This window comes from Falco punctatus (genome assembly GCF_963210335.1).
Source record: "Falco punctatus genome assembly, chromosome: 9".
NCBI lineage: Eukaryota > Metazoa > Chordata > Aves > Falconiformes > Falconidae > Falco > Falco punctatus.
Genome location: NC_137589.1, coordinates 26,022,398 through 26,043,395, shown reverse-complemented (window position 1 = coordinate 26,043,395; position 20,998 = coordinate 26,022,398). Strand labels below are relative to the sequence as shown.

Sequence of the window (20,998 nt, the reverse complement as noted above, 5' to 3'; positions counted from 1 at the left end):
ACAGAATTCTGAAGCAAATATATGCAATTTCATTGTGTTTACAAATACAAAAAAATTCATTATGCTACAGCTAGTAGGTCAGTGACTCCAAACCCACCATTTCATTTCAAGTAGGTTAAAGATGCTGAACCACAAACTCCCCAAAACCTGTACTGTAAAATCAGTCCAGTGAAAGAGACATATTAAACATTATTTTTTAAAGCTTTTCTTTTTTTTTTAAAAGCAAAATATGTTATTTATTGATATTGCAATAAAACATCTGTAATACATAACAATGCACCTATTACACAATAATATTTACGCTATTAATTGTACATTGCATTATTACTCTATCTTCTTTAAAAAAAAAACCCCAAAACAAAAAAAAACCCACAACCAAAATTTGATATATGAAATATTTAACTCACGCATTTTGTTAAACTCCTTTACTGAAAAGCTGGCATCTTCTGGGAACGGGGAGGGAAGTCTCAGAAGACAGAAAGCAGGTATACCTAAATCTGTAACTATTTGTTTACAGACCATTTTGTACGAGTCCTTGGCTATTAAAAGTTGCCATACGTACAACGTTCTCATCTCTCTTGCCAATTATTGTAATGATTTCAATATTTCTGCTGGACTATTTCCTTACAGCAGACAAACATTACTTATATATGTAAAACAATCCAAAACTGGCTTTAAAGCCTGTCCCTGAATAAATAATACCATTTACAGTAAGTGTGAAATATTCCTTTTAATAGGTCCAGGCCTGAAATTACCATTATTTCTTTCTTGCATTTTACAAACATCTGTTCTTTTTATTAGGTTTTCCTGAAATTATAATTGATTAAGTGCACTCTTAATAGCAGGTGATAATTCACAAGAAGTGCCTTGGAATCTAGTCTAATACATAATTACAAAAAAAAAAGAGTAGGTTTCCATATTTTTTTGTCTAACCCTACCCATAACTGGTTATTCCCATTAAAATTCCCCCCTGGGACGAGTCTGCCCTGTTGAGGACTGCCTGAAATGTGCTAGCACCATCTCATCATTCTGCCACTCTGCCTCATTTCCAGTATGATTATACAAACACTCAGAAGCTTTTAAAGATATTTAAACTGTTTAGGTGGCATAGATAAATAGGACATTGGATAGAAGGTTCATTTTAAAAGCTTTTCATTTCAGGAATTCAGCAATCTGACTCCACCACAGGTATGACCAGCGCTTTTCTCTCGTTTTGTCTCCTTATCAAGACACTTGGTGCCTTTCATTCCAATTTTGTGTAGGCGATTTCAGATCTTCTGGTACACCACTGACCAGATTTTCTCTGTTAACGTGTCTGCTACAACTCTGAAATACCCAATCAATCCCTCCCATCCCCTTTTTTTAAGTCCATTTTTTTCTTCAAGTTCTGTCCCTTTAGAAATCCATCTCACTAGCAACATGCTAACCCCTTCACCATTTGTAGAGCTCTAGTCCAAATAGCAGAACATTTTCTTCTCTTAAAACCCACGTTTTTGCAGTTTCTAGTGAATTTTCATATTCCTAATCTTTTCAAATAAACTTAGCATTAGCCCCTTTATTTTGAAGTCAAATTTCTTTGTCTGATCACTGGTTTTAGAATCTTTGCATTAAACAGCATTTTCTATACTACCTGCTTCAGGGGCCTCCTTACTACCGGACTATGCTATCTGCAAAACTGCCCTTATTTATATCGTTCAATTATTTATATATCTTATAGTAACTTATCTTATGTAGGTTCTTTCCCTAAAGTAGTTCTTTCCACAGATCTTGAATTAGACTTTGTTTTATGAAAACTGGCATTCTAATGATTATTTATTGTTCAAGGTGAAGCCCTTTAATACCAACCCAAAACTAATTTATTTTATTGCATGTTTGCAATGCTTCAGAAAAATACTTCCAAATAGAGAACCACTATCTATCAGGCACTGGTCATCATATACAGATTTATTTATTTAAAGATGACATTTTTGGACTGTTTGGTAGTTCAGTCTATTGTTAATTATAACAATACTTAATGTAACAGCTGTCAGCTTCCAATTTGACTACTTCAATAATTAAAAACTATTAGAGACAATATCCCACTCAATTAGGTCACAAATACTATATAAGCTGATTGATTTACTGCTACTCATTTTCACAACAGAATTAACTTTTCTTTTGTTTCTATTTGTTTTACTTACATGGCAATCCTATTTACTCACTTCATTTATTTACCTGCTTGCTTTATTTACCCGCTTATTTATCAGACCAATAAGATCTTCTAGACACGTCTGTTGAGCTGTGACGCCCATTGCCTCAAAAAACTGAATAATTTTCTTGTTGTGAAATAAGCCTCTAAATATATTGCTGGACAATGTCACCTTTTTGAAGAGCAGCTAGACAACACAAAACCACACACCAGCAGCCCAGAATCAAGTCCGTTTCTCAGGCTGTTCCTATCTTATTGGTTCCTAGCTTAACCAATCAGTATTAATCCTTTCACACAGGTACCAACCTAGATCTGTAAAGAGTAGTATCAGCTGACATGAAGCTACTGTTCCAGCTATGAAAAGTGTCAATCCTATGTTCTGAGGCACTAGGGCATTTTCCTCTGCTCCTTAAACAATTTAAATCTATTTTAAATATTAAGTTTTCTAAATACTACTACTATGATCCTTTGAAAACTCTTCATGGTCCTAACTTCAAAACTTGGCACGCAAGCGTTCTCGCAGCTGTGTCACTGCACGCACATTGTGCAATGGCATCGTGCACACTGCGACTGTATCCTGTGAGAAACCACCCCGATTCCCTCCACCGTCACCCATTAAGATCCCAGCTGAAACATACTTGAGTTGCAGCTGAATAAACTTAGCAGTTTTACCAAGATTACAGTCAGAGAGATGGATCTGACCTTTACTTCCTTACTTGAATTTTCTGGCTGCAACAAAATCCCCACAACCACCTCCCCATGTACATCCTACCACTAGACGGAATCCAGGTAGATGATTTGATGTGACATACTTTAATTTACTGGTATGCTGTCTACTGTGGTTTTTCAGCTTGTTTCTGCTTCAAAACCAATGCTTTTAAGAACTATTGTATAGGACATTTGCCTTCAGTTTTTAAATCCCATTTCTTTTTCTTGCACACATTATTTGCCCGGGCTAACATTAATGTTTTGAATTGGCTGCAACTTCCACCTTCCCAACATGTCTGATGTTCTCAAGAGGAGCTATTCTGAAATCCCTGTAACTGGCTACACATCATGCTGTTTTAACTCAAACAGAAGTTGGGAAGTTGATGTATCATGATTATATTGGCCATCCCTAATAATTATATTAGGTATTTGTACCGTAACTTCTCAGTGCTTGTGGAACCTGCCTGCCTTTCTTTACAGGTTGTTATTAGCTCTCTTACCATCTCTCCCCTCCCATGTGTCTTCTCTCAGTTACCAACCTTGCCCATTTTTAGGGCAGAACATGTTAACTTCAAACCAGTCATCTACATGCTTTTTTCTTTTTTTTTTTTTAACTTGCATTCTGTTCTGGCTGCCTGCAGCTTTTTCTGATCTAGTGAGCCACAGGCAGAGGGAAGAAACCCTTCTGATACTCTCAGCCATACCACTGCTTATGCTTGCTGGAAAGGGGCAAAAAGAGGCACACGCCTCCCTCTACCTGCTCAGCTATAGCGCTTCCCTTGCTGACACTACCTCTACCTCCTCCTGCAACTTCAGCGGGTGCAGGAAAAGCACAGCTCCAAGAACCACAGAGGGGCAGACCTCAGTCTGATTTTCCAGTTCACTGAAGGTGAGAAAGCAGTCTTTGCTCTGTTGTTGCATTAGAGAGTACAAATCAAACCTTTTTTTTTTTTTTTACTGGAAGGCAGAAGGCAAGCCACCCATGGGATTCTGTTGTTGTTTCTGGCAAAAGAGAAAAAACTGTTTCATTACATTAAGTTCAGGTGGTAGGCAGGAGAAAGGGAAATGGCTCCTAGGCTGCAGCACCCTAACTGACAATGGTGCTCTGCTGGAAAAGTCACTTTAACTTTTCCTCAGCTTCTTGGTAAATGGAGTGAGAGTGAGCAAGTGTGTGTGTAGTCATGTACACACACAGCGGGGTGTTTAACAAGCAAGTTCATGGTAGAAAAGGCAACAATTCCTTTTATACACAGTTACTTCCATTAAAAATTAGTGCCCAGATACCTCTTGAACATACACTGTACAGATAATCTTAAGTTTTTAAGTTATATACGGCAGAAGAGTCTGGTTAAATTACTAATTTCTAAGAACTAAGGTCTAAGTTATGACTAAAGTTTTTAAGAAGAAACCCTAACGTTTTCAGTTTGCTTAGTTGCAGCACTTATTTTTATACTAATTGCTTAGTTTAAAAAAAAATAATGCAAAATGAAAGTTAATTTTGATTTTTTACAACCCCAGATAGGTGGAATTTTCAGAAGCAACTTTATGGGAAATTGTAGTCCCAAGATACTTTAATGATTTTTATTATCCTTGATCTTACTAAACATTTGCTTTCCTGCCCTCTAGTGCTCGTTTCTATTTAAATCTTCTATACTATACAAGTCTGGTTTTGGAAACCTCCTACCATACACGTGGGTCCTACCGAAATAAAATTATTTCCTTACTGCAATACTACAATTGATCTAAGCAGCACTTCTGTTGTTTCTCATGTATGTATCAAACCTATGCAGTTACCTGAAAGGTAAGACTTTTCAGGTTACTCTTCATTTTACAAAACCAACGTAAGGCAGTTTTCTTTTTCAGTTTTGGACCATATAGTGGAGCTTTAAATACATAAATCAAAGCTTACTTCTGGATTTATTATTAAAATATTTTCAGTGATAGCTAGAGCTGTTTGTTAGCCATGTACCAAACTACAAGTTTCCACAGTATTTACAGTTTTTAATCCACATTAAAAGCTTTTCTATTTAAAGCAATTAATGTTTCCTCTAATGATGTAGTTTGTTATATTATTGTGCATGCGTGCATTTAAAACAATGGGTTGATGTACTACATCTGCAATTACTCCCATGCTACTAGAAAACCAGTGAATTAAATTTATTTAGTGTTAAATGGATATGGAATGTCATACAGTACATGTAAAGACACTTCAAGATGAGTAAAGCAGAACTAATTGCACAAAAGATTAAAGGTTCATCTCAATAGTCAGTATTATCAAATCATTACAGCTTCCATCTTCAGAGTGCAAGGTATGTCATGCAAAAAAACAGCTCAAAAATCCCCAAACAGACAAAACCAGCGTTGTGGTACCACTTAAAATGCTATCATACCACAATATTTTACAAGACATTAAGTGATCATTCATAGAGAATGAAGCATTTTAGCAATAACAAAAAAGTTTTAAACATACTTAACAGATTTTGCATGAACACCAATTCCAGCATTACTATACCTAAGGAACAGGCAACATGCTGGGAGAAATACCTAAAAATCAAAGCCTTGTTTATTCGTAGCCAGTATTACTTTCTGCAAGAGTTATGCAATCCTACTCTTCAGATTCCCCACATAACTGGGTAAGGTTCAATACATTTTTACATAGAGCATAATCACATAACCACCACATCAGCAAGACAATTTCATTATCTTGACCAGTTACTACATTTATAACCATGGTATGATAACATGCCCTGCAAATAAATTGTCTTCTGGGACAATTTCCTGTATGTAGAAATAGAAAACAACTAAAATATACTCCTAACCACTTTAACCCCAAATGAACTATAATTTGTATTTACATATTTTTGAAATATGTAGGTAAAAACCGCAGATGGAAGAGAAACAAAATACACAAGAGAGGTATGATAGGGCTGACTGAACTGACCGGTGCATTCAGGAACCCTGAATGAGACTCGAATGGAGGGTTGTACCTTTTGTACTCTTCCCCCATCCAAGCAGACTTACCAGGGCTACCAAAGGCAGCTGCTGTTACGGAAGAGCTGCTCATCCCACTTCAACACTCCTTGCCCAGCTGGCTGAGCACAGGGAGCAGAACCTTGCACCCCAACCAGTTCCACTCAGCCAAAAGCACTGCAGATAAGCACGCTTCTAGGCACCTGCTTCAACTACTGCTTGAGCGCTAACATGGAAGAAACACAGGAGACGATAGGATGATTTTTAACATTTCCACCTTGCAATACTCATATCCTGAGGGCACCAACAGGTAGATTAATTTACCAAAATAAGCATATAAAAAAGGCCAGTTGTTTGCCCCCATATTAGGAATAAACTATTTAACTTCCTGGCTTAAATGTAAGCAAGAGGAACTCAAGAAAGACCTCCTTGAGGTTAATTTTCCAACTACATTCAAAGAAAATAATTTACTAAAACTGTAACTTACAAGGTCTACTAGCCTTGAAGTGAGGATACAGGTTAACTATACCTATAGTTAAATAAAAAATTTCAGAAGACATTTTACAGAAATAAAATATGGAACTCTAGAAAGTAGGTGGAAAAACACTTTAGTATTCAGCTGGAACGTTCTATTTTCATAGCCCGTCATTCTCAGGAATGTATATTTCATAAATAAAAACACAGAACAAAAATTTGCGTATTCAGTCTGAAGTTGGCTACCTCTAAACCTCTTCAGATAAAATTTGCTTTCTCCCTCACAAAAGAGTGATAAACCCTGAAAGAAACTGGCTTTTCAAATCTATCGTGCATGAGAAAACACAAATGAACAAACCAACATCTGGAAAAAACATTTTGTACAAGGTTGCAGTTCTAAAACACTTATATTACAAAGCAATGTAAATAAATACCAGGCTAGTACAAAAGCTCTTATTTACAGTTTTACAAATGAAAATGTTTTCAGTGTAAATGCAGTGTTTTAAAGAACACAGTATTAGTAAAATGAGTTCCTGTATAGAGATTACAATTTCTGCTAAATTTCAATGCAGTATTGTATAAAACCATAGTTTCAAGTTAATTTTTGTTTATAATTTAGTACAGCCAAACCCCAGTTTATGCCTGGAATGGTATCTGTTAAAGTGCTGAAAAAGAGAACATTTCTGAAATTTTAGAAAAACATACTGTACATTATTAAAGCTTTAATCAAGTCAAATATGGTGTATTTTGTTCACATTTGCTACCACATCACCTGTAGATGAAAGTTTTTTATCAACTCATTGTAATTAACAGGATGGCAGCCACTGGTATCTTCCTATCCAAAGTCTGATGGTTTCCCACAAGTAATTTGTCTTAAGCTTCAGTGGTAGCTTCAGGTTTCATGATCTGGTAAGTAATCAAGTATTCTGGATAAGCCTGAAAGAGCAACACACACTTTCTTTATTATGATTTCATTTTCTGGATAGATTCAGAGTGTTTGCTAGAGAGAGGAAAAAAGCATTTATGCCAAAGAAGAAAAGGCAAAACGTCAAAGGTAAATGCCTGGAGCATTCAGGAAACATGGATCCTTTCACCTGCAACCACAGCTGGAGTTTGTTTTAAGACAAAAGCAAGTCCATCCTAGCACCTTGAATGTAAGAAAAAAACCCAACACATTACATGCCTTCAAAACAAGTCTGAAAAACTAAACCAAAAAGCTATTTACCTGCTCCCCTCTGTAAATTACATATTCTGCCAGTGCCAATCCATTTACACTGGGTCGCCCAGTAACTGAATGATGTCCGGGGGGAGAATGAGCCATTTTCATAGCACTGAACTGCAGGAAAGACTTGCCCAGCGTTACACGACAAAACAGCAATTGCCTGTGTTAAAAGGGAAAAAGGACCATGATTACACAGTGCTTGTGAAGTTCCAGAAAGATTATCTTAATAATTTTAAACTTTTACTTGACGAGAACAGAGAACTTTAAAGCCACTTCAGTCTCTCTTTTGTAGTTCACAAAATTCTAAAGTTCTGTTTTGACCAACAAAAGTTATGCTCCCTTCGGACAAGCTCTTTAGCCTGAGGAAAGGGTTGGAAGTAACATCAAAAAATATTTATTTTAATTACTAGAAACAGCATGCCTAACATACTTAAAGATTGTCACTACCTTTTCATGGTCTATTTATTTAAGTTTTCTGAGGGTGTTCCCCCCCATCACTCATACTAACAATGTAATTCACTGGTGTTCTAACACTAGATTCATATCCAACAGCCAAATCAGCATCAAGGCCAAGTGCAAACTCTAGGTCAACACAAAATACCTCATACTAGCATTTGTCAGTATGTTATGTTGTTTTCATTATAAAAAGACAGAACAAGGATACTTAATTCTTTACATATGTACTACTGCAATAGCAATGGAATCTCAGCATTTTTGTAGACTGATGTTATGTACCATTTTGCTCAGCCAAAACTTTTTCTTTCCTAATTCTTCATACAAGACAAATTTTTCAAAACCTCAGAAAGCATGAAAAGACTGACATCCTCTATAACTCTGGATGATTATTCTATTTAAGAGTGTCAGAAAAGAGTAAACAATATGAAAAAGGGCAGAGGGTCAAGGAAGGATACTAGAAGAATGACCTTATCTATGTCATATCAATGCAAAAAAAAAAAATAATGCACAGAAACACACAAATCATTGTCGTATTTGAAATGATGGCCGCTACCACAATTAACTCTGTGAAGCAAGAATAACTCTATTCTGAACTGATGGTGTCAGTAAGATAAAAAAGGTGTTCTGCAGGAAAGTGGATTTAAGAACTCAATTAGTGGTAGAGTCTCCACAAATCCACATCTATATTTCAGAGTGTGAAGCAGAAGGGACATGGGGGCTGACTGTTATAAAGTACGTTCTCCTCAAAGAAGTACAGCATCTGAATATCGCTGAATTTCTCCTTTCTCTGTAATAGGCAATGGACTAAACCCTCACATTTCACAGAAGCATCTAGTGCCGGGGTCCCCAAACTTTTTAACCAGGCGCTTGGATGAAGTGGCAGGCAGCCATCTGCGGCTGCTTGGTTTCCTCCCGCCCCCACCCCCGGTGGGGGGTGGGTGGGGGCGGGGGGGTTCTGTAAATACCAGGGGCCGGATTGAGGACCCCGGGGGGCCGTATCCGGCCCACAGGCCTAGTTTGAGGACCCCTGATCTAGTGGATCCTCTTCACTCTCTGGCTACCTAAGTGACTTTTACAGTAAGTTAAGGGCAAAGGTTTGGTTGAGCACACTGAAGATGGTTAAAGGTTAAGACTTAAACATCAAAGTTTTCTGAAAGTCTCTTAAGCCCAGCATATAGAGTGCTGAGAAGGTTTGGTTACCAAGCAAATATTTCTTTAGAGAGAGGTTCTGCTTACTTGATGGTCTGTAACACAATGTACAAATGTAAAATCAGATTCTTTTGCAGAACTTACCTGTGGCAAACATAACAAGATCTATCTTTGTGAACTGGACATCCAGTGCCACCTCCAATTCCATACACATATTGATTGCTTTTGGAAGAATTTTCAGCAAAATAAATCCCAGCTCCAAACATGCCGCCTATATAGGCATGTCGCTCATCAAAGCCTTTGTGAATGATTGCATTCACAAATGGGGAGCCTAAGAGAAAGGAAGTAAAACATAGAAAATACAGTATACAGAAATTTTTGTGTGTGTCACAATTCAATCATCCATTCCCAAATTTTTTTTATACATTTTTCTACACATACAAGGAAATCAATCTCCAGAAATTCTAACCTCAGAATTACACAGCTGATTTGTTAGAGGTATTAAGAAAGAACAGTAGCTGGAAAGTGTACAATTTTAGCAAAGATTTATAAAGGACAGTATCTGAGACAAGTCTTGCTGCAAGAGAAGGCTCTGTGAATCTGCACTCCCTTTGGCAGGGCTTCATTCTAACCAAGATTCACTGAATGCATCACTACGCAAATTCTGTCTTACTCCTAGCACTAAGCAGATTGCATTAAAAAAGCAATAAATGTAAACCTTTATTTATTTGCACTGGTCATAAAATTTGGCCTTAAAGAATAATCTGCTCACAGTAGTTGCATTCTGCATCTCAAGACACTTGATACCCATTAAATTTCAAAAAAAGCATGGGTTTTTTTATGAAGGATTTTTATAATAGAACAAGTCCTATGAGGAATGGCTGAGGGAACCGGGGTTGTTTAATTTGGAGAAAAGGAGGCTGCAGGGAGACCTTATCACTCTCTAGAACTACCTGAAAGGCGGCTATAATGAGATGGGTGTTGGTTTCTTTTCCCCAGGTAAAAAGTGATAGGACAAGAGGAAACAGCTTCAAGTTGCACCAGGGGAGGTGTAGATTGGATATGAGGAAAAAATTCTTCACTGAAGGGGTTGTCCAGCATTGTAACAGGCTGCCCAGGGAAGTGGCTGAGACCCCATCCTTTGAGGTATTTAAGAGACATGGTGCTTAGGGACATGGTTTAGTGGTGGACTTGGCAGTGTTGGGTTTACAAATTGGACTTAATGATCTTAAAGGTCTTTTTCAACCTAAATGATTCTATGAAGCAGAAGATTCCAGATGAGGACAAGAAGATTGCTCTTCACCTTCTGCAAGTGGCATATGTGGTTAAAGACATATGTTAATTCTTAAAAAAAGCTAGAAAAAGAAAAGGTTTAAAAAAATAAATAGAAACGCATAAAGCATTAATTGTTTTGTTGCAGGAATAGTTCTGTTATTATCTAACTAATTTCAGATTTTCCTTTAAAGACAGGTTATTCCATTAAGAGGCCGTTTCCTCTTACAGAGGTACAGACCACAGTCAAAACCCCAGGATTTAGGTATCTACAAGTTTGGGCAAGCAGTTAATTACAGTGTTACGGCTGCTTCCAACAGTAGTGTACTACATTGGGAACTATGTAGCATTCATTGTAAGGATGTACTGTGAATTTGCTTTATTTGCTCATCAGGAAAAAACAAGTACCTGTGCACAGGAGAGCTTTCAATTGGCTATAATTTGCTAGTTATAAGCTATCTTTTCTGGAATGATTAACAAGAACTTACCAAATTATAAAAACAAGAAAACAAAAAAATCCCACCCCAAAACAACCCATAGTAGAATAAAGTTTGACCCTTAATTATTTTGGTCATACAGCTGATAAAACAGAATTAGTAACTTAACAGAACTAGTAACTTAACCAAGGAGGAGGCCCACTCCTTAATCTCCATTCATAATTGCTAAAATGTCTTCACTTAGACCTCCGAAGTCTTCTTTGGGCAGAGACAAGGACATGCAAATTTCAGAAGAAAGATGCAGTGCAATATATATGCCATCGTGACATATACAAACACTTGCTCGTATAAAACTTACACAAAACCTAGAACCTATTTCTGCTGAGAAAATTTACTTTGAGCCAGTAGAAGCCCTCCAGTAAAGGTGAAGTTATGATGGTGAAATGAGTTCATAAGGTGTATTTCAGTATCTCACCATGAAACAGCATCCTTTCATTAGCATGGTTATGATTCTCTTCAGAGACCTCTTTCCTCCTGTGAGTGTACCTTTCCCATAGTTTTTTGTTGCACACTTTCTGAATCTGAAACAGTCAATATGTAAGTTCCACCCTGAAACTGAAACCTTCCATTTGCTTTACTTGACAGATGTTTAACCTTAGCAGTTACACCGCAGTACATTTAAACTGCCACTTAAACAAGAATATTTTCCTTAGAACTCAATGGAACACAAATTCTCTAACTTATCCTGCAGAAGCTGACTCTTGTAGCATAACTCAAGTAAATCATGATTACATGCTTAATTAGGAATCAATTAATTTTAAACATCTGTTGAGCAATACTCCTTGATTTAAATTTAGCAGGTTTAGTCACAATTCTACTTGAGTATCACTCCAAACATAGCTTGATGCCAAACCACTAGTAAAAAGATCATCTAGTAAATTAAGAAGTGTCTTCCATGAAGACTTTTAGAACACTTCTACAAGAAAGTAAATTATGTACTCTCTTCAGAGGTATGCTGGACATTGACAAAACCTTATGTGTGTAGATATATCAGTTCTACTGGGGAAACCAAAACGTCAATTCACAATAAAACTTCGTAGTACTTACTTGCAAATCAAAATCTTTATCATTTTAATGAAAATGACCCATTTCTTCCGGGTGAAAAAAAAAAAAGAATACAAACCAAAATTCCACTAAATTATTTAAAGCAAGGTTGTCTACTGCCTGGTGTTTTAAGCTTCTTTAGCATTATATCAAGCCAAAATAGGTACCCTTACTTCCATGCTTCAAGAGCTTTGCTTTTACTTCTTGATGTTTTTTCCTCTGCCATTCCCTCAACAGAAACCTTCTTTTGTTTCCTATAAAACTTTCTGCAGTTTTCTGTGAGGTCCTTCTATGTCAATTTCTCATGAAATTTCTTAACAACTATGAACCCATAAGCAGTTTTTCCATATAATCTTACTCTTTGAATTTCCCTGGAAGATAATCTTTTTCCTCTATGTCACAGAACAGCACATTTTATCGCATCATGGAACTCAACAAACAAACGCAGAACATTTTGTGGACATTTTTATTTTCAACCAAACTCTAAAGCTGTAACCATCGACCATAAAAATGCAACAGTTACCTTTAAGATGTTGTATCTATTGAACACTCCACCAGCATGCCCTCCGTCTCTGTGCTCTCGGACAGTACTCTGCATCTGAAGATTGAGTATTTTAAGAAGGATCACTTTGTTTCAGAACACATTCAAAACACATATCCTTCATTCAGTCAAATAATCAAAAGAACAACTCTTGTCTTAGAAAATATAAAAAAATAATAAAAAAATAAACTAAAAAAATCAGACAAGAAGTTTTTAGGCAGTGACAGTATGTTAAGTAAAGCCAAATTTTGTGGATGCACATGGACAGGTTTAATGATTTTTTTTTTTTTTAAATATCTTGAGTAGTCTATGGTGAAGTTTTCAAATTGAGAAAGATTGTCACTAACCTATTTAGAATATTGTTTCTTCAGAATTTTGTCCTGTGTGATTATGACACTTCGGAAGAAGTGACTTAAAACTGTGTATAACAGACAAGCAACAGGTAGCATAGAATACACATTTTGTTACATTATGTGAAAGAGCTTTTCTATAGAGCAGAGGTTTTAAAAATACTACAAACTGTAATAACCTAAGTGAAAAGTTACGGACATCACCAGCACAGATTGTAAATGGTGCAATTAAAGTTGAAATCTGAAGTACCCTTAATGCAAGTTTTTATTAGGCTTAGTGATGTTTATTGCACTATTAAATTGCCTAGCAATACTACTTCATCTTCTTCAGTAAAAATTACAAAAATACTGAGAGGCATACCTCTTCTTCTACTGATTGAAATTCCTTATCTTCAGTGGAAAGATCTATGAGAATAGTTCCACTACCAGAAGTATTTAGAGTCAGGTATGGGTTAAGTCCTGTGAATATAAAAACACAACAGCTTCAGAAACTGCTTTAAGACTGCAGATTTAGAATGTTAACCAGCAAGAGATTTTTCTTTTTAAAAGGACCATTTTCTGAAAACCTAGTTTACAAGATGAAGAGGTTAGCAGCTAAAGAAGGCAGAGATTACCAATTACTTTATTTGCCTCCCATCAGACACATTTTTGTAGATGTCAAAGTACGTTCCTTCAAATCATTTCATTAGTTTCAAGAATACTTTTTCAGCATCTCTGTTTATAACTCCTACCCCATACATTACCATGCATACATGTAATATACATGTAATATAAATGAAAAGCACAGCAGTGGGGTCTGGATATTGATCAATCATTCTCTTAACAAGAATAAACATTCCAGACACAGTAACCTATTTGTCTGTGCTTAGCTCGGTATTTTAACGTACATGTCAGGGAAAGTTTAAGCAAGCAACTGCTTATCTATGAGTTCATTTCAAGTCTAGACAGTGAAACAGTGAGCAACCTGTCCAGTACAGGGTCCATGACTACTGATGGCAATGGCATCATGAACAAGAGAACTGACTTGGAAATGCTAATTCAGTAGGAATGTGTTTTCCAATGGTCGTGCAGAAAGAGCTGACAAAAGAACTAAGATCATCCGGCAACCTCAAAGGCCTAGCCTGACACGGATAGAGAAGTTTCCTTTAAGTATTCATTCCAAATATGCAAAAAAAACCCCTTGGAATTTTATCAGAATCCATTGTCAATTTACACAAAGACTTTAATCACAACTGGCAAGAAATGGTAATGTAATTACTGGACATAAGAATACAAAGACTGTCTATCAGGTGTCTTTCTGTCCATGGCCTTCCCAGACAACTAGCAGGTGACCAGTTAGATGCTGGGTCTGTCTTAATTATTCTCTAGAAAGGAATAATGTGGGGAAAAGGGGAACTACATATTCATGCACAGTGAGGAGCCTCATATTAGCAGTGTGCAACTGTAACAGTGTCCAGGAACAGCAAACTCCGGCAAGAACGAACCACAATAAAGCTCTTTCACAAAAGCCTGACTAACCTTGAAATAAATGGCTATACTGTGTTCAGGAAAAGATGTCAAAATACCAACAAAACCATATTTGACTGTATGAGCCCAAAAGGGCATGACATAGAAAGCTGACCTAACAACCAAAAGACAACAATCCTCCCCACCCCAAAACCACACCCTCGAAAAAAAAAAAAAAATCAGCTGTTGAAACATTCTAAGTATTTATGCTTGTGGTTAATGTAACAAATGAAAATGCCAGACTCTTGCTATCTTGCCATAAAAGGCCTAGAAAGAATGGGGGTGGGAATGGTGAAGGATTTACGATGTTTGACATCCTGTCTATATACAGACTAACTAAAATATGTACAAATATACGTATGTTCAAAAATACCTCAGGCCTACTTGGAAGGCAAAACCAGCATATGACTACTGGTTGTGTAAACTTAAGAGCTCAAACAAGACATGAGGCTGAAATGACACCTTGAAGTAACTTTTATTCAAAATACTTAATGAATCTGTCAAAAAAAATCTGACAATTAAGAGAAAATGATAAAGATTTACTTAAACACTTCGTTACTAGAAAAAGGATTATCTTAAGGGTTGGTTAATACTGTTTTAAGGAGCAAAAAATAATCTAAATCTTGGGATAGTGATCATCTCATCACTGTGGAGTGCAGATTTGAGTATGAGAATTTGCAGATGGTGTCTCCAGATGGAAAAAAATCCTACCAATTCTAATGAATTTATTACCTCCCTATGAAAAACATCAAAACAATAATAAGTGATGTTTTAATGAGACAAGGAGGAAAAAAAAGTTTGTTTTGTTTTTTTTTTTTTGTCTCTTATGCAGCCATAGTTAAATGAAGCATACTGTTCCCAGAATTGTGGTGGTATCAACAGTGCTGCACAACTAGAGAGGCCTTAGCTTAAACTTTAAATACAAGTTGAAGCTGTTAAACAAAGCAATTATGTTAATTTGGCTTCACTGGAAGCACACCAACTGTATTTTTAAAGAAAAGCATAAAAAAGATTTTCAGCTAGCTTCCCGAGAGAGCAAACATAGTATTCTTCTGCAGAACCCAATGGAAGAGGACATCACAGCCCCTAACCCATCAATAGAGAATGTGCCCTGCTCTCCAGAGTACTCCAAAGTAGATAAATCCTATCACAAAAAGCTCACTATCATTTTGCACTGTACCTAGTAAACATGGAACAGTGAGCACAAAGAAAAAAATTAGAGAACTGAAAGGCAAGATTCACAGTAATTCACAGCACAAATAAAAGCGCTCATGTTTCAAGTCAGAAGACATTCTTACAATTTGAAGTGTCATTTTCTAGGACAAGTTTAATTATCAGTTCTTTCTAATGAGACACCATTTTGAATAATCTAACATTCACAAAAATGGATTCTATAAAGACAGTGTTACGTAATCTCAAATATATACCTTGTTGTCCAGAAATGAGTCTTTCAACTCCTTTAATGATTTTATGCCTATGGCCATAAGCATTAATTCCAATTTCCTTCAATTCTTTATGTCCCATTTCAACCAATACATCCAGCGTTATCTATAATGAAAGCAACATCTTCTTTTTGTACAACACAGTAAACAGACCAGAACAGCTGTCAATGACAGTGAAAATATATCTCACAGTAGCCGAGATAAAAAGTCTGAAAAGAACATGAACACTGGAGACTTTAGCATTATTATTTGTGTCCTTTGCTTCTACCCAGTTGTTTTCTTCAAACTTTTGTCTTCAAATGAATACACTACGAACTACAACTGTGTAACTTGCATTGCTTGCAAGGGTCATGTTTCTGATTGAGAAATACAATTTTCTAGATGTATTCAAGCCAACAGAAACAAAACCAGAAATTACCAATCAACAGTGACTACTTATTTACTCCACCCTTTTATACCACTGAAAGAAAACATACCTACACTTTCAAAGCAATATAGACATTACTGCCCCCAGTTTTTTATATATACTTGTATTTTAGCATGCATTTATATTATATATCAATTTAAAAAATCCAGTTACCTTCCTTTCCTTCATTCCACTCACTTTGAATTTGCTCATTTTAAGTCTCATTACATTACTCTAAACACTCAGTATTTATTTCCTTGCTTTCTAGCAGAGTATGTGGAAATAAATGTAGTGCTTACCTGTTCTCTCTCAAATATGTCAATCAGATGTTCAAGGCCAAGGTTCCGTACAAACTGATTTATGCTAAAATCTACACCTGAAACTGTAAGAAAAACTCAAAATGAACATTCATACCTGTATTATAAAGTAAAGCACACACATCTCACACTGTCCGCGGCAACAAGAAGAGACAAATTCCTGGCCTTCTGAAGATGGGGAATTACTAACCAGTGGCAACTATTACTTAATGTACCCTAGTACTGTAAGATTTCCACATCCCCAAAAGCAGTCTTTGTGCTTCCACAAAATAACCAACTAGCTACCAGAAATGCATGTTCAAACAGAAGGTGTTTTGACAACTAAAACATCATATAGAAGTAACCTTTTCAAGATCTGATCTAAGAATAGCCTCTTAGAAAATAGTTTGTAGTAAAATACTGTTTGGTATGGAGCTGAATTTCATTTGACTTCTCTTTTAAAACAAAATTTACCTTGGTTCTGTACACCAAAAAAGCAGTATTTTAAAGAATCTCTAAAGGGAAAGTACTAAGATCTTATACAAGACTTCTGTTTCTTGTTACTGCCAGCATAAGGAACAGGGATACTGCATATGTCATAGTAATTGTGTGCATGTGTGGGAAACTTTACATTTATGTATTCTTTTTACCATATGGTAGAAAATATTAGTCGTTTGTAACTGAGAACGTCTCACCTTCTTTTTTCTCCAGAACAGCAGCTCCCTCTGCACTGTTTGTACCAACAACAGAAGAAAGTTCAGAAAAACTACCAGACAAGTTGTCAAGACTACTTGCAGCAGACAGACTGGATGGACTGGATGGAACAGAAGACAGGGAATCAGCTGTAGAACCTGTAGTCTGGGACATACTTATAACCTGAGGTTTGTAGCAAGTTGGTAATGCAGAGGGAGGCATTGCTGCTGTCAATAATGCGCTGACGTCATCTGCCTAAAGAGCAGAAAACAACTTATTAAAACAGAGGAACACTTTTACATGTTCTTTCTTAGAATGCATCACCATTTTTCCAGACCTCTTAAGTATAATGCAAAATAGAATAAATGCATATTGGGAACATATGCATTTTACAATGCAGTTTACAAATGGCCTTTTGTGCCAACAGCATACATGAAACTATAAAATGTTTATAAATAAAAACTGTAATAAAAACAAAACCTAAAACCTCTGGGGACAGTTAAACGGAATCCACTTCCTAGAAAAACAAACAAAAGCTTCTACTGGCAACAAGAATTTAGGAAACAGAACAGTTACTCTGAGTGTAGCTTTGAATTTTATTATGATACTTAGAAAAAAAAAAACAACCACCCCAAAACTTTATGCTGCTACGAAGGTTGCTTACATTTTATTGCCACAGTTTTTGTCTTAGTCAAACTCTAAGTACTGAATTAAAAGCATCAAATTACAAGTCTGAATTCCTTTTGTTGGTGTGCGTTTTTTTCCACTCCATCTTGAAACAGGAAGTCTTGAGCAAGAAAATATTTCAAGAAGGTTTATAAAGGTTCTACTGACTTTCTTTACCAGACACATATAAACACCAGAGAAACCACAGTATTTTAAATTTTGCAGAAGTTGCTGTATTACTTTTTGTTTTTAAAGGATAGTTTTTAGATGAGCTGCCACAAATGGTAGGTAAACACAGATTTCCCAAGAAGGACCCCAACACTTACAGTGACCAGGTCCAATGGCGTTTGTCCTTCTTGGTTTTTCAGAGTAGGATCAGCCCCATGTGCCAGTAACAAGGCACAAAGCTGTGTCCTTCCTTTCTGGGCTGCTTCATGCAGAGGTGTGAAAGCCCATTTGTCTGTAGCATTCACACATGCATTATACTTTATAAGTAAAGCTGCTACATCAACGTGCTGGAAAATAAAAACACCCGTTAAATTCCAAGGCACCACAATGTATTAAACTGAGAACTATTACTGATACTTGTCTGTAATCCCCATTCTGAATTTTCTTAAAACAATTTACTTCTTAATTATGATAAAAAAGTATTAAAACAAGGTGTTTTCTTCCTCACCTATAACATACCAGTAAAAAGTTAAGATTTCTTGTCTTGTGAAAAAAGGACAGACTACAACAGAATCCCAAATCCAGAGGAATCTGAAGGAAAAAAAGCCTGAATTTGAACTTCCAGTTTGGAAAGTACTCCAACTGTTTTGATTAAAGACTTGATCCAAGCACAAAGATCCAGAAAAGTTCACAAAACAAGTTAGTGTCTCAACACTAGCCAAATCAGTGAAAATGAGATCTCACTGGTTAAATTTGACTGGCACAGGGCTGCTGACTTTTTATGCATTTGTGTTCAGAAAGCTCAGTATGTTAAACTCCAACCATGATTTTATAAATTCAAGAGTCTTCGCATGTATCATGAGCTATGATATCGTGGGGTTTTTTGTTTTGGTTGGGTTTTTTTGTTTTTGTTTTGTTTTTTTTACATTTTACAAATAACATTACAACTCAATGGCAAAGGCTTTCTAGAGGGTACTGGCTCACAATGCTGTCAATTAAATGTATCACATTTACTTAATTATTTTTTAAATTAATAAACAAAGCCTCAGAGAGTTTGGAAGAGATTTACCCCATAAGATGCCGCATTATGCAAAGGAATCAACCCTCCTTTATCCTGTGCATTCACATCTGCTCCGTGCTGTAACAGGTACTCTGCAACCTCCAAATTGTTGTAACCAGCTGGAAGGTTGCAAAAGGACAGAATAAATAGAACACATTAAAAAAAATCTGTAGAGAAGTAATTCCCTTAAATTACTTGAAAGTTAAGGTGTCAATCCCAGTGAAGACAGTGTATTACCTATTAGTGAGGACAGCTTCAACCTATTTAAGAGTCTTTGGTTTTAAAACCTCTGTCAATAAACAATAAAAGATCATCTTTGGCTAGAGACAGTAGGAAGTTAAATTCAGAGTTAACAGTTTAGAAGATAAGTATGTATAAAATACTGACTATTACTCTTTTTATTAAAAGAGAAAATATGGAATCCTCTAGTTGGGGCTATACTTTAAACTTGCTTAGACATAGAAAGTTCAGCCACAGTGTCTAGAGATTTTGAGCAAACCCGTTAGTTAAAACACTGACCTGCTAAATGTAATGGTGTTGAATGCCGTCCTTGTGTGTCCCGACAGTTGACATTGTCAGGTGAACACAGCTTTTTCACTCGGGCCAAACAGCCTTTCTTTGCAGCATCTAATAGAGCTGCATCTCCTCTAAGAAGGTCTTGAATATCAGTATCACCATCTTTAACAAGGTCTAGAGGAGTATTTCCATCTCTGTTTTTCTTTGTAGGGTCAGCTCCATGCTGTGCACATAAAAAACAGGTGGTAGAGTATGTAAGTAGAATAAACACACTGCATCTCATGCATCTTATGCCTTATTGAGCAAATATTCTGACACTTATTAGAATCCTTCAGGGAGTGCCTTCCATTTACTGTGTGAGAAAGGACAATACAGTTGCTAATAGCATCTCTTTTACTGAAAACATACATTTAACCACGATAATTTAAAACCCACAACACACAAATCAATTTCTCAAAGAAGTCCAATCACATTTCAAACTGAATAAGAAAGAAAAGAAAGTAACCTCTCTCCAGCATATGTAATACCTGTAACAGGAGTTTGCAAATCTCGTATTTTCCTTTTGCTGCAGCTTCATGCAAGGGAGTGAATTTCCACAAGTCAGCAACATTAACAACTGCACCATGTTTAACCAGCAGTTCTGCAACTTCATAGTGACCGTATGAACAAGCATTATGTAAAGGGACCAGTCCTCTGGAAACAATCAAAAAAAAAAAAAAAGAAAAATTCTCTTTTAAAAAAGTTGGGTCTTTTTTTCAAAGTGATATAAACTTAAAACCCAACCACCTTCAATAATCAAACCGTAACAAAGACTTTATATAGTAGGAATATCTACTGCCAAAGTGGTAAAAATGCCATCAGCAGTGGCACTGAAGAGAATTAAAAGCACAGGGCCAGAGAAATTCTTGATGCTCTAGTTTCAAATGCTGCAGAATGCTTTTGTGGATATTCTGAACATTTTCGTTCTAACAGAACGTTCCATAAAAATAAAAAAAAATAAAATTGAATGTCTGAAGAAAGCTGGGATGCTTATCAGCTAGCAATATTCAAGAGCTGACAGATATCAGCAATTGCAATTGCCAAGAAAATACACATTTGAGTATTTACCCCTTATCTTTTGCATGCACATCAGCTCCATGCTGAAGAAGATACTCGACAACAGATACCCTATTATATCCCGCTGCAAAATGAAGAGGTGTAGACTGACGTCCTTCAATATCTCTGCAGTTCACACTTTGAACTGTACATAGTTTCTGTAAAATCACCACAACAAAACATACATCACTATACACAGTGTTGGCACACTTAATTTAGTCATAGAATGTTGTTATACACATCTGATTTTGAAAAACTGCTTTCATTGAAGTTTATTTC

General features: G+C 36.2%; 1 protein-coding gene across 1 annotated transcript in view; it reads right to left on the bottom strand.

Moving 5' to 3' along the window:
- Positions 1-5,029: 5,029 nt before the first annotated feature.
- The window catches only part of TNKS2 (tankyrase 2), a 32,913-nt gene continuing 16,944 nt past the window's right edge, over positions 5,030-20,998 (bottom strand). The window contains exons 14-27 of the mRNA XM_080401566.1: positions 20,732-20,877; positions 20,152-20,317; positions 19,628-19,847; positions 19,118-19,227; positions 18,207-18,395; positions 17,217-17,469; positions 16,525-16,607; positions 15,805-15,925; positions 13,233-13,330; positions 12,504-12,578; positions 11,352-11,457; positions 9,312-9,498; positions 7,566-7,722; positions 5,030-7,276 (exon numbers count right to left, since the gene is read on the bottom strand). Coding sequence (XP_080257692.1) covers positions 7,214-7,276; positions 7,566-7,722; positions 9,312-9,498; positions 11,352-11,457; positions 12,504-12,578; positions 13,233-13,330; positions 15,805-15,925; positions 16,525-16,607; positions 17,217-17,469; positions 18,207-18,395; positions 19,118-19,227; positions 19,628-19,847; positions 20,152-20,317; positions 20,732-20,877 — 1,974 coding nt within the window. The 3' untranslated portion in view covers positions 5,030-7,213. The remainder of the gene's footprint in view (positions 7,277-7,565; positions 7,723-9,311; positions 9,499-11,351; positions 11,458-12,503; positions 12,579-13,232; positions 13,331-15,804; positions 15,926-16,524; positions 16,608-17,216; positions 17,470-18,206; positions 18,396-19,117; positions 19,228-19,627; positions 19,848-20,151; positions 20,318-20,731; positions 20,878-20,998) is intronic.